Source organism: Hemibagrus wyckioides, linkage group LG10, assembly GCF_019097595.1.
Source record: "Hemibagrus wyckioides isolate EC202008001 linkage group LG10, SWU_Hwy_1.0, whole genome shotgun sequence".
Lineage (NCBI taxonomy): Eukaryota > Metazoa > Chordata > Actinopteri > Siluriformes > Bagridae > Hemibagrus > Hemibagrus wyckioides.
This window is the reverse complement of record NC_080719.1, coordinates 15,041,113-15,055,180: the sequence shown is the minus strand read 5'-3', so window position 1 is coordinate 15,055,180 and position 14,068 is coordinate 15,041,113. Positions and strand designations below refer to the sequence as shown.

The 14,068-nt window shown below is 38.2% G+C and overlaps 2 protein-coding genes across 2 annotated transcripts; both read right to left on the bottom strand.

Annotated features, from left to right (window-relative positions):
* Positions 1 to 925: 925 nt before the first annotated feature.
* Positions 926 to 9,474, bottom strand: rab3b (RAB3B, member RAS oncogene family). The gene is made up of 5 exons (XM_058401578.1): positions 8,146 to 9,474; positions 7,410 to 7,634; positions 5,289 to 5,407; positions 3,286 to 3,410; positions 926 to 3,161 (listed from the first exon to the last, which is right to left on the bottom strand). Exons 2-5 carry the CDS (start codon positions 7,632 to 7,634, stop codon positions 2,977 to 2,979), a joined length of 654 nt encoding a protein of 217 aa, XP_058257561.1. The 5' UTR covers positions 8,146 to 9,474; the 3' UTR covers positions 926 to 2,976.
* A 984-nt stretch (positions 9,475 to 10,458) lies between these two features.
* On the bottom strand, positions 10,459 to 13,797 carry atpaf1 (ATP synthase mitochondrial F1 complex assembly factor 1). Its single transcript, XM_058401577.1, has 9 exons — positions 13,582 to 13,797; positions 13,021 to 13,129; positions 12,849 to 12,896; positions 12,703 to 12,765; positions 12,490 to 12,540; positions 12,322 to 12,369; positions 11,286 to 11,381; positions 11,096 to 11,203; positions 10,459 to 10,838 (listed from the first exon to the last, which is right to left on the bottom strand). The coding sequence occupies exons 1-9, from the start codon at positions 13,788 to 13,790 to the stop codon at positions 10,662 to 10,664; spliced, it is 909 nt and encodes a 302-aa protein (XP_058257560.1). The 5' UTR covers positions 13,791 to 13,797; the 3' UTR covers positions 10,459 to 10,661.
* Positions 13,798 to 14,068: the final 271 nt, after the last annotated feature.

The following is a 14,068-nucleotide window of genomic DNA, read 5'->3' as shown; positions in this document are numbered from 1 at the left end:
TGTAGGGCAGACAGAGGAGTTCAAAGTGGAGGTGGGACTGCATCAGGGATCGGCTTTGAGCCCCTTCCTTTTGCTATGGTGATGGACCAGTTGTCAGAGGAGGTCAGACAGGAGTCTCCTTGGACAATGATGTTTGCAGATGACATTGTGATCTGTAGTGAGAACAGGGAGCAGGTGGAGGAAAACCTGGAGAGGTGAAGGTTTGCACTGGAGAGAAGAGGAATGAAAGTCAGTCGTAGTAAGACTAAGTACATGTGTGTGAATGAAAGGGAGGGAAGTGGAACAGTAAGATTACAGGGTGAAGAGGTGAAGAAGTTACAGGAGTTTAAGTACTTGGGGTCAACAGTCCAGAGTAATGGAGAGTGTGGGAAAGAGGTAAAGAAGCGAGTGCAGGCAGGTTGGAATGGGTGGAGAAAGGTGTCGGGAGTTCTGTGTGATAGAAGAATATCAGCGAGAATCAAGGGGAAGGTGTACAGGACAGTGGTGAGACCGGCCATGCTGTATGGTTTAGAGACAGTGTCACTGAGGAAGAGACAGGAGTCAGAGCTGGAGGTAGCAGAGCTGAAGATGTTGAGGTTCTCTCTGGGAGTGACAAGGTTGGACAGGATTAGGAACAAGTACATCAGAGGGACAGCTCATGTTGGACGTTTGGAGGACAAAGGTAGAGAGGCCAGATTAAGATGGTTTGGACATGTTTAGAGGAGGGAGAGTGAGTATATTGGTAGGAGAATGTTGGACAGGGAGCTGCCAGGCAGGAGGCAAAGGGGAAGGCCAAAGAGGAGGTATATGGATGTAATAAATGAGGATATGAAGCTAGTGGTTGTAAGTGTTGAGGATGCAGAAGATAGGGATAGGTGGAGAGAGATGATTCGCTGTGGCGACCCCTGAAGGGAAAAGCCAAAAGAAGAAGAAGATGCACATAAAATGGTGTGAGTGGTACTTTTATTGTTACAAAGTGCATCTAAAACCAACTTTTACAATGGTCTGTACAATCACTCTATATCCTTGTGCAAATTTTTCTACCAGAAAAAAAATTACTGACAGCAAAGTTACAGTACATCTATATGTTCCCAGCTTCAATTATAGCATAAAAATAAATATCTACTCAGCAAAGACCAGCTTGATAGCTTACAACATCTCAATTATAAATATCTCATGTAAAATTAATTTCAAAGTAGTTACATAAAACATTATTCATAAATGCTTACATCACTCAAGTGAAAACTCAATGTATGTGATACATGTAGAACTCCACAAGGATTTGCTACGTTTCTGAAATATAAATCAGTCGTGGCACAAATATACATATACTGGCATCTCTAAAGATATTTGAATGTGTTGTCACTGTAAATGAAGCATAAATATGTGCAGTAACAACCTGAATATCACCTTACGGATCCATATGGTCAGTACGCGCACACACACACACACGCACGCACACACACAACATTCAAATATATAGTTACATATATTCCACAAGAAAATACTCACTTTGATGCAAGAGAACATGTAGGGATTTGATTTTTGTTTCATAAGACTATTTGTAGGCTACTCAGCTTGATTCATGCAAGTACTAAACTACTTTTGATCTATCATGATATACTGAACATTTGCAAAGTGCTCCATATGTCCAAACCCACACATTATATTGTGCCTATTATAGGTTTTCAAAGGAACCTATGGTGTTATTTTATTGCCAAAAATGTAGAGCACTTTAGCTTTAGTAGCCGTTAGCTTTAGATACTCAACAATACATGTGTACAAGTACAAGTTAAATTCATTTTTCTCACGTATACTTTTTTGTGCTCACCCGCTGAGGTTTCCTTTTTCATGCTTTGGTGCAACATCACTACCGAAAGTCGTCAGCCAATCAGAATGGGTTTCAGCTTCCCTACAATTTAACAGTAGGAGGATATCTAGATAAGCTCCTCCCATTCTGATACAATATTGCTGATGCTGGGCAGTTGGAGTGGTCAATAATCAGTAGCAAGAACCAATAAATGCTTACAGGCACTGAAAACATATGACCGTAAAAATGTTTGAGAGTGAGCAGGATGAGATTGCTTTACATTTTCTGAATGTGATTTTTTCCCCCCCATTTAAACAATAAGGAGGAAAACTTGCAAGTGCTTCCTCTGAGACTTTTCCGCTTACGCTCTGTCACATGGCAGCTGAACACACTAGGAGGAAAGCGGTATCTGGACATACTGCATAAACGATGCCCTCTCACAGATGCTCACAACTGATAATGTGGTGGTCATTTATGGTTTGTTATCATGGATTGCTGTGGCATAGTAGGCAGATTCAATCTCCTGATGGTAGGGTGAATGCTTTTTCTTCCCTCTCTCACCCAAGCGTAACAGATTTGAGCCTGGACATTTAATTTGGTATGACAGCAAAGTAAATATGAGCAAGAGTGAAAGGTCTCTTAATAACCAGTCAAAACTTTGTGCTCTTGACTTTTGGCAGTGAAATAACTTTATAAGAACCCACCAGCCTGTGGTTCTGCAAAGGTTAAAAAAGCAGAACATCAAACCCACCCTGAAACAACAGACCATTATTGTGCATAATATATAACTGTTATGGCCACTCTGTAATTGTCTGAGTTTAGGTGATACTTGTGCTCTTTTACTGAGCAACAGTTGAAGAAAAGAAGCAGAGAGATTGTGTTAGGTGAACTTTAAGCACCGTCTTTGCTAAAATAATACACCTTTTGAGGTCTGATTTACTCATGTGAGATATCTGTGTCTGGCAGTGAGCATGTGCTTTTTTGTGCTTTGCTGGAGTCCCTGCTTTGACCTCACTCTGACCCTTAGTTAGAGATGTGCTAAAAGTGACAGTGTAGAAGTAACAGTAAATTACATGTAACACTACTACATGTGAGGAATAAAAAAAAATGGATGGAAATGGAAAGCAGATGGAAAGACAGGATCAGCACAATAGTCTAGCATGTGACAGCAGAGTAAACAGGCTAAATCAGCAGCAATTCTGAGGTAGCTGCGTCGGCTTGTCACTAAGCCGAGTGGTCTTGGCTCCACTGATCATGGACGGGTCTGCGTCCACTCGCTCAGACATCTTCACGCAGATGATGTCCACCAGACGCTCAAACACCTGCCTGACGTTGATGTTTTCCTTGGCGCTTGCCTCATAGTACTCAAAACCTGAAGAAAGTCATGTCATTTTATATAATAACCAGGTCCTCTTTAATTCTGTAATTTGGATTTTCCGAGTTTTACTATTTGACATTGATAAAGCATTTTAAAATGGCTTCTTTGTCCTACTCACCAAGTTGATCAGCCAAGTGCTTGCCTTTCTCCACAGGTATCACTCTTTCATCAGCCATGTCACATTTATTTCCCACTAAAATAACCTGAGCATTGTCCCATGAGTAGGTCTTAATCTGGGTTGCCCTGAAACAAGAAACGTTTATGGTTTAGTCAGTGCTTTAAACTGCAGCAGCATAATACAGGATGATATGATGATATAATATTGATATTGTGATACATTTGTTTATAATACTTCTCAGATATTTTAACGGTATCAGAAAATATTTTAAACGACATTTAAATCTGGGAGCAGCTGATTTGGTGGTTAAGCTTTTCATTGTTTATTAAAATATTTTATTTGTTTAATTTATTTGCTTTTAATATTTTACTCATTTGTTATCATTGGAAATTATTTGGAAACTTTAAATTGCTTTAAAAAGTTTTCAAATGCAACTTTCATAGCAAACCTATTTATCATGAGCCATATTTATTTATCAAAAAATTGCTTCAAATATTGTGATATTTTGTCACATCACCCACCACCACATCAACATATTTACAGCGTCGGTAATTAATATGAATTAATATGTGATAAATGTAGATGTGTCTTCTGCACACCTCATCATACCTTCTGTTTATCATCATGTATTTCATCATAAACACTCATGCATGCTGTCTTCAATCAAGCTTCTTTCCTTTCACGGAATGACCTGCTGGATCCCACCAGTATTGCTTCAAGACCTACTATTCCCCCATAATTGACCTATTGACAGTTGCTGATCCCCTAGAAAAGTATTAGTTCTTACACTGATGATTTAATCTTCCACTGTTCATCCTGGCTACTCTCTTCTAACAGGATCTGCACTTAGATAGGAGTTGTATTCCTCATAAAGACCGTCTGTGGTTTCACAGGTAGAAGAATAAAGAGTCTGATCTCAACGTACACCAGTTTGTTGGAAATCAACTTTTATACCATGTCTTATCAATGCTATACAGATGATTCTGAGCGCTAATAGGCTTTTGCCCTGGAAGATATCTGAGCCTTGATGAATTCCCATCACTTCCAACTACACATTTTGATGACCCTTTTATCAGCCTGGCAAGAATCTCAATTCCAGCCAAACACAATTTTAGCAACAGATCAGGCCTTATGACCAATGTTTACAGCATTCCAGTGTACTAGCACTTAATACTACGATAATAAGCACTTAGAACTTAATTCATTTGCATGGTTGCTTCTTCTGTTCTATGATTTTTACTTGTAACTTTTAGATAAATAAAACCCTTTTTACCAGTTATAAATATACCATGGCATCCAAAATCTGGGATTTTAAAAAGTAAAGAAATGCTCAATAGCATGAATATTTCATATTCAATATTTTAACAAATATATAACGTATAACAAATTTGTGATACTGTCCATGATACCTTCTTTGAACAAAATCTCCAAAAAGAATTTCAGATGATATACAGATGGATTTGAGCTAACACAGATCATCAAGTATTAAACAAACTTGTAAAATTCAAAAACTAAAAAAACTCTGAAATGAATGCAAATAATTTGTTGCTGCTGGTGGTCTTGACCCTATAGCGTATATAACACAGTGGTTATGAGTGACTTATCATGCGTGTGCACATTCTCAGACAGATAGCAAGGTTACAGCACATTTATACTATAGGTCAAAATTGTAGAAGCGAAAAATGAGGTATTATGGAATTATGGTATTATTTGTAAGACTGGTTCAATATATGTGTATCTACATCTAATATCTGTATCTATGTAGCTGCACAATATGAAGAATTCATTACCCCAAACCTGATCCTGGTCTATCCTTTATATTGCACTAAGAATTACTCCACTACTCCAGCACAGCCTCATAATGAGGTTGTTACTTAGCTGCTAAAGTGAGTCAGGTATTTTCTGGAGAAGAAAGATGGACAAAGATGTCCAGCACAGGGGGACTCCATGACCAGGACTGACATTCACTCTTCCAGAAAACTACAGCTCTGATTTGGACTCACCAATCCTGTACTGCATTAAACGACTCCTCATTGGTGATGTCATACATGAGAATGAAGCCCATTGCTCCTCTATAGTAAGCGGTGGTGATGGTCCTGTAACGCTCCTGACCTGCTGTATCCTGCACAGAGCAAAACCAAAAAGCCCAAAACATTGACACCTGTAATGCATATTGTGAGGGTTGTGTTGAGATGCTGCAAGGTATTCATGATCTTTAAAATGCTGATGGAAAGAGTGGGTCAGAGTTCATTTATTGGAAATGCTCAAAGAAAAGGTCATGAAATGAAAAGGTCAATTCATGCATTAATGATTGATGATCTGATGGTCTTTGTCATTTTTGACATGAATTATGTCTTGATGTCACAGTAAGAGCTGTAGCTATATATAACCTGGCATAACTCCTAGTGTGGTAATCTCACTATATCTGAAAACCAGCTTGTGATGATCATTCCCATTGCTATGGAACGGAAATTATACTTCTTGATAATTATCTTTAGCACAATTTGAAAAATCTGTATGTTCATGGTTTATTGATTTAGACACATACATATTGAATATTAGGATCACTGGAGAATGCCTTTAATAATGTTTGCACCTGTTTATGTGTGAATTATTTTTCTTTATACCACAACGCTATTGAATACCTGTTTCCGGGAAAATGATTCACTTGCAAAAACAGTAGCTCTCACAGTAGTTACAGATGCAAGGCAAATCACAGGTTTATATTAATAACACATTGTTTCTATAGTAACAGCTCATTCACAGGGACTTGCATGGCTGTGCTCCACATCCATTGAAGCTGGATATAAATAACATAGGGGCTACTATGTAATCTGAATGGATTAAAAACTGTGTCCTTATTTAACAAAAACAAAACATAAAGCTTAATTGTTGATATGGTAAAGCCTACTGCGAGGAGATTTTTATAGAAGCAGTCTCAAGTGTCAGTAAGGTTTTGGACATGAAACGTTATCAGGACAGTTTTTACGTAACATGACAATCTGTGTGCTTTGTCTTATTAACTTCAAGAAAGAAAGAAAGAAAGAAAGAAAGAAAGAAAGAAAGAAAGAAAGAAAGAAAGAAAGAAAGAAAGAAAGAAAGAAAGAAAGAAAGAAAGAAAGAAAGAAAGAAAGAAAGAAAGAAAGAAAGAAAGAAAGAAAGAAAGAGAAGCCCCTTACTTATTGTATAAAATGCCACATTAGGTATATTGAGTGCTTACTGATGCCTAATAAACTGACCTTGGCAGATAAGTCCAAATCACCACTATGCACGTCACAGACGGTTCAGATTACAACTGATCAGCAGGATCTCCACATGATCAGGCAAACGATGACAACATATGAATCTCGCTTCATTAAAAACACCACAACATGGCTCATTTGAAGCGTACTTTATCGGATGAAAAGCCGTGGCATCATCAACATCATTCACTGCATCCATTCCACCATCAGCAACTTTGCAGCTGTTTTGGGGATTCTATTTTTTCCCATCTCTCATCGCACTCCTGTTCAATCAGCCTTGATTACAACTTGCACACAACCACAAACTGCAATTTACTGAAGATACTGTCTTCAGCCTTAACCGTGTGTTTACTCTCTTGTACTACCCCTACTCCCCCCCCCCCACACACACACACTGAGGAGCAGCTTTAATTGGCTCTGAGCATCATTCTGCCGTGTGCTGCTGTACTGCTGCTATGACAACCAGCACTGATGATGCAAGCAGAGGGAGGCTTTTTCCTTGCTTTTCCTCCTGAATAAAATACCAATTCCATTCACAGTTTGGTAGAGAGCTGTGCACTGAAAGTCAGAGGACTCTGAAATGATTCACCTTAAAGGCGCTGAGGTCATAGCACGCATCGATGTGTGTCTAAAATAGATCATGCACCAAAGTGCCTGGTTTGCAAGATCTGTCCTGAGGTTGATATTCTATCACTTACCATATATACCATCTGTTCAGAGAAAGAGTGTGAATTCACACTGTACTGATATTTTTGTGCAGGACAAAAATATGACTTTCTCAATGATGGGTGAATATTTTGGAATATAAAGAATGAGAATGAATTCATTGACACCAAATGAAGGGTATCCACATATAAAGACATACGATCCTGATGGACTCACCCAGATTTGAAGTTTGACCCTCTTGTCATTGCGGTAGACAGTTTTTACTTTAAAGTCGATGCCAACAGTGCTGACAAATGAGTTGCTGAACGAATCGTCTGCATATCGGAATAGAAAGCTGGTTTTGCCCACACTACTGTTGCCTATAATGAGGAGCTTGAACATGTAGTCAAAGTTCTGGTCGGAGCCATCTCTTTGTCCGAAGCGCTGATCTGCTTTTGCCATCTGTAAAAGCACAGAACCAGACAGGTGTGTATATATAGCTCTGAGCTGTGAAAATGATTCCTACAGACTACCATTTCATTTTCATGACAGGGTGGAAAAAGCCTCTACAGGCCATCATGGTGTATCTACTGAGGCTCCTTAAAGTACAATTCATCTGCAATCAACAGATACCTTTCAGATGAGCTGATATGCTTGATATGCATGTAAAAATGTAATTTGCAGCTTAGTATATTTTGACAGCAGCATGTCACCTACAAATATCACTGATTGAACAGATTTAATAAGCTGGCATCACGGAATAATACTGACATTACAGAAAATAAGGTGTAAACAACGAGCAGGTGAGAAGAGCTGGAACACACACACACACACACACACGGCCTGAACGACGACGTGCACAGGCGATTGATATCATATGTGCTGCGTGTAGAAGGAAGAAGAAGACATGCACATCTTATCCCACACATCAGGTTGGTTAATTAATGGTCATATGATGGAGATGCTCTCCTACCTCGAGTGTGTGAGCGCTGCTTCCCTCCGTCCTTCCTTCTAGGTGGGGGCGGATTGCACTGATCGGAGACGAACCGTTTGGACGAATCGTTTCTGTCTGAAATATTTTGAATGGGTTCGAGTGAATCGATTCGCACGAGCGAACGAATCGAAAGTTGCCCTTACATCCGAAATACTGAACCAAGGTGTACGTTTCCTAAATCACAACCACAGATTATCTTAGGCTACAATATTGCCATACTTTGATATTTACTACTATACACCCTCAGACAAATAAACCATTCCGTGTCGCTGGGGTTGTACTTTAGTGAGCCTAAAAAGTACACTATATTCACACCTTCATGTAAAAGACACATTAAAGGCGCTTTCTGTAGTTTATTATGTTAAGGACGTACAGCTGTAGCCAAAAATATTTTGATTCATTGATAACTAAACATTTAGGTTTTAACAACGAACAGCCCCGTCTTCTACTACTGATGCTTGGTGACTCAAATGAATCAAAACACGCGCTCAATGACGCAAACTGGTACTTCAAAAGAATCGATTCTGTAAATGAGTCATATGGTCCATCACTAGTTGATAGAGCAGGGGACAAGGCTGTTACACTTGAACTTTATGATGGTGGTGTCACACTCACCCGTTATCACTAATTTGTTAAGTTTACCAACATATTAACATAACATACTGGGCATTAACACTGTGAATGGTTAACCCCAGAGACAACAGACACTTAAAGCACTATACATTACCACTGTAACTGGTTAACCACAGAGATGTCTAATACACTAAAACTGTGCAAAATAAGACCAAATTCAGTGCATGATAAAGTTACCTTGTTAACCTTAATGTCTGCTAGATAGATTTTCCAGAAACATGAGTGAATGAATGAATGAAGGGTGAAAGGAAGCACACAGGGGCTGTATTCATGCATTAAACGCAGTGGATATCACCGCCTTAATTTTGCTGCACTCATCAAATTAAAATTCATGTGTGCTGATAAATGGAAACTTTTAAAACAAATGACTCATAATGATATCATTAAGACAATGACAAAAACAGGGCCTTGATAGCAATTGCACTTCTAGCTGTTTATCATAACAGCATTGGCTCATTTTATGAATGGACGTATTCATAATAGCTGACTTTAATGACAGCTCATCAATTCAACATCATCTCAACAACAGCAAGGACACTGACATCATGCCGGATAGAGAGAGAGAGAATAAATGCCATGCTGAGGATCACGATACTGAACCACACCAGCAGAAATCTACCTACCTAATTTAAGCTGTCACGTAATTACTCAGTCCTTCTTAGCCTGGAACTGAAATGTGCTGCAAGTGTCAGGGGTTTAACTGTGGTTTAGGAAGTGAAGGAGTTTCATGAGTTCCAACATTGTAGGAAGTGCAGTATTCAGTGTGGGTCATTATATGTAGTGGTTGCTATTATTGAATCTTTTAAATCAAGGTTTCAATATGGGTTTCAAGAATAAGGATTTAATTTAATTAATGCCAATTGATGATCACGTTAAAGTCGTCCAAAAAGTCCTGTATTGCTAAGATACATGACACAATAAAGCCTTCAAAGAATGAACACATCTAGATAATTCTCCTCACATATATACAGAGCAGTCAACATTTGTCTTGACATAAGGAACCCTTATAATTTTGAAAATGAAAGCATTTCCTGATAAGGAGTGTGAAAGTGTATTACACCATCATCATTACAACCATTATGCCATGCTTTACGATGAGTTAAATTATCATCAAATCTAAATCGACTCTATACACCATTGTTTCCGGCTTATTAAACATCACTCTTACAGTGTATATTATTGGCAGCAAGATGTTAAATTTGTTCCACACTATTTTCACATTTGCAAAATATTAAATAACTATGTTCAATGAATGTGGCAATGAAGTTCATATGGGTGTAACAGTTCCAGTCATCATATTCATAACTGCATTATATATGCATCAGACTGCACTCCAAACCAACAATATCTATAATGGTCTCTTATCAGATTCCAAACAAAATATTATTTATATTCTGGAGTTAAGTGTCAACTGTCCTCATGTACACAATTATCATAAATACACAACCTTGGTGTTGTATAAATAATTGTTCATTCGACAAGAATACGACTGAATAACTTTAGAGTCTGAAGAGTCAAGCTTCAGACTCCTTTACTCCATTATCCTGGAGGAGGAAAGGTTGCTTTTAGTGGCCTGTGGCGGCAAGTATTTACATAAATACCTTTTAAACATTTGTACAGGAAGGAACTAACAGATCACGCTATGTAATAAAGTATTCCTAAGGGGAATTGAGCTAGTGAAGGCAACACAGAGCTTGTGTACATCAAATCTGTCTATTATATTGATGCAGTAATTAGGTGGGGTTGTAAGACGATAGCACTGAGGGCTAGTACAGTCAGATCAACACCAGAGTGCTCCCTCCATGTGTCCTTCCGATCCTTTATGCATGACTCCTCCAGCCTCGATCCCACAGGACAGGGTGTTACTTTGCAGTGACAGTCTGTCCTACCCCGCTCTGCTCGAGCTCTGTGATCACAGCCATGTGTTTAAACTCCGCTGGTCTGTGGTTGAACGTCTCTACTAGTTGAAAAGTCTCATGTCTCTGAGCTGCATAGAATAATTGCACCTGATTGGCTAAGCATTGGGCTTCGTGAACCGTCTGGAAAACATGGGCATAAGAGAGAACATAAAATATGCAGAACATGTATTTAAATAATAAAGGAACAGTCTGACCAAAAATAAACTTGAGAAACATTTCCCACTTTGGATTTAAACTGGAGCAAATGTTTACAATTAATGGAAGCCAATTTATCATCACACAAACTGAACTAAAATTTAACTATAAATTACACTATTAACCCAGATATTCTTTGAATAAGTGTATTATCAAAACAGTCTCTTGAGTATGCTACTCACAACAAACTTGCTATCCATTTCAGCAGTCATGAGCACGATGTCCTTGTCCTGCTTCAGGTCTGAGTAGTGGTACAGAATCAGCTGGCTGGGAGCGTTTTCTCCCATAGTCTAGTAGGAAATTTGCATTGCATTAACAAACAGAAAGCTTTGCACTGGGATGTATATTAGCCCGTCCACAAGGACTTTTTACCTGAACATTGATGAGGGAGGTGAAGTGTAGCTCCGGACCAGCCCATTGACCCAGAAAGAATTCGTATCCTTCTTTCCGGGGCAGAGCGTACAGAAACTGTTGTAAAAAAAGAAAACAAGGTTAATTCACTAATTTCATTTCCTCGGGTCACGGGGAGCCTGTGCCTATCTCAGGTTAATTCACTGATGAAGGCTGGTTAATTCACTAATGAATCAATAAAGTAATAAGAAAAAATGTAATAGTAATATGATTGTGATAACGTCTTGATAAAACTTGATAAAAAATCCATTGCAAATATTTTCAGATACATTTTACATAGTACATTCAAATGATTTACTTCTTAAAAAATATATGCCCAAACAAACCTATTATTTAACTGATATTTATTATTGTTCTATTATTTATATAAACCTATTTTTTGTTTGAAAACCATATACAGAGTATAACATGGAACGAAATAAAATATTAACGGGACTCTTTAGCTGCAGATATTAAATCAATGCTGCCACCTTGTGGTGAAATTGTGTTTTATCATCTTCTTCATATAAATATCTGGTTCTGAACCATGGTCATATCAATGTATTCCCCCTGGGACAAACATCAGTGCACTCCCGAACCCGATCTGATCTTCAGTCCTTCATCAGCTGAAATGTGTGTTAGAGTAGCAAATACAGGAAAGGTACTCCAGGGTAACAGTAACACAAATGATATTTCTGCTAGAGATCTCAGGGTTCTGCAGGTTTCATGGTGTTTAGTATTGCAGATCTTAGTAGGAGAAAGCACTGCTAATACTTGAATAGCTGACTGAAATAAATGGAAACTCTAAGGGCACCACAACAACTATTAGTATGTTTGGCCGAGTCAAAATATGTACACAAGTTGGTTCCACAGTACACATAATTTAACAAACCAAAACACAAAGAGGGCATATAATGTAAAGCGTTACCAGACTGAGCACTGCCTATATGAAAGCAGCCTCCATGTTCCAGGATTAAATAAGCACTTTTCTTGAGAATATCATCACTGTATATCTTACCGTTGGGCACAACTTGGCATGGTTGATGATCTTCTCAAAGGTTGAGCCCTGAAGTATAAAAATGATTTAGTTACTGTGAACTAGATACATGTGTCATTGTTTACATTTTTTCCCTAAATTCAGTCATTTTATCATACACCAGCAAAATAAAGAAATGAGCTTACTCACTGGTATGACAGCGCTGATTGTGTCTTTTGTTGAGAAGTAGTTCATCCAAAGCTACACAAAAGAAAGTTTGTTTAATATTCCAACTAGTAACTAATAAATGTAATTATCTTGTGGCCAACACCATGCTTAAATGATTCACCATGTGCTAATTATACATACAGTATATCTAAAATACATATTACAGATGTTTCATTCAATAACTAATATGGTCACCTCTCCAATTTCAGGACCAGACTTGTCCTTCACCATGTCAAGGTTGAGGATTGAATCTAATGTCTGTAACAAAAACAAACAAACGAAACAGTTGAATAACAGAGAACTAAATAAATCTTAGTACAGCATATGTAGAATTCTGCTACCTTGTTTTTGGTAAAACCTCCAGATCCAGTTTTGTTTTCCTTATCTTTCTGGAAGCATGAGAGGAAAAACAGTCCACATTAAAGGAGAGCAGTAACATATTACGAGGTGTAGGCTACGGAAACATGGGCAATGAACGAACAGGAACATGTCTTCGTTTCAGCTGTCAGTTACCTCCTGCTCCATCAGTTTAATGAAGTCAGCTTGTTTCGAGTGTCCAACAGGTTCCTTCTTTATCTCACTGCACTTCTCCAGGCGGGCTTTGAATTCTTGAGGTTTGGTGCTGGTGATACAACAAAAAGATGACTGATTGATTATATACATGCATGTGATTTTATATACATAGAGAGAGAGACAGAGAGAAGGAGGGGGAGATAGACAGAAAGGTAGATATCACTGCAATTGAGTCTACAATCCAAACAACAACATTTTAATCTTGTAGCCATAACGTATCTCTGCCCAAATCTGACATTATTCGTCAGATTTATTTATGTACAGACAAGCTGAAATGTTATGGTGAGTAAATTACTTAAATGTAGCATAAGGTACATAACATTCAGAACACCATAGAAAACATGCTACATAATATGACCCAATCTGTATATTTTTCCCCCAGTTATTTTGACGTTTATTATGATAGGATGCTATTATTATATTTTGATAGTGTTGTAGAAGGGTTAGATTGTGATATGTTATAGGTGTAGCACTCTAATATAACAATTAACCTTAGCGTACCTCCGCAGTTTTCTGATCTTCTCTTCATATTTACTATAATACGGGTTTTCCTCTAATTCCGGCTCCTTTGTCACAGAAAAAGCCCTAAGCTGATTCGGCACAAGTCCAGGTATAAGGGGTCGAATCCCCGCAGCTCTCACCGCTAACATCCCACGGTATAAGCAGGCCATTTGCACCATGGCCGCCGCCATTTTCTCCTCGTCGCACATCAATAATGTTCCGTCTAACTTCCCGCAGTTATTGGTTCCGCTTACACAAAACAGACTAAAAAGTATCAAAACAAATTTTGTACCAACATAGTAATAAACAAACAAACAAACAAACAAACAAATAAATGCACAAAGCAAGAAAAGCTGAGTCTTTTAGCTTGCCTTTTAAAAATGTTTCCTTTCATTCCTAAATTTTGCTTAAATATCTTTTACAAATGTACTTAAGCCAACATGGTGTATAAAGTTTTTTGTTTTGCACGGGAAAAGGTTAATAATCG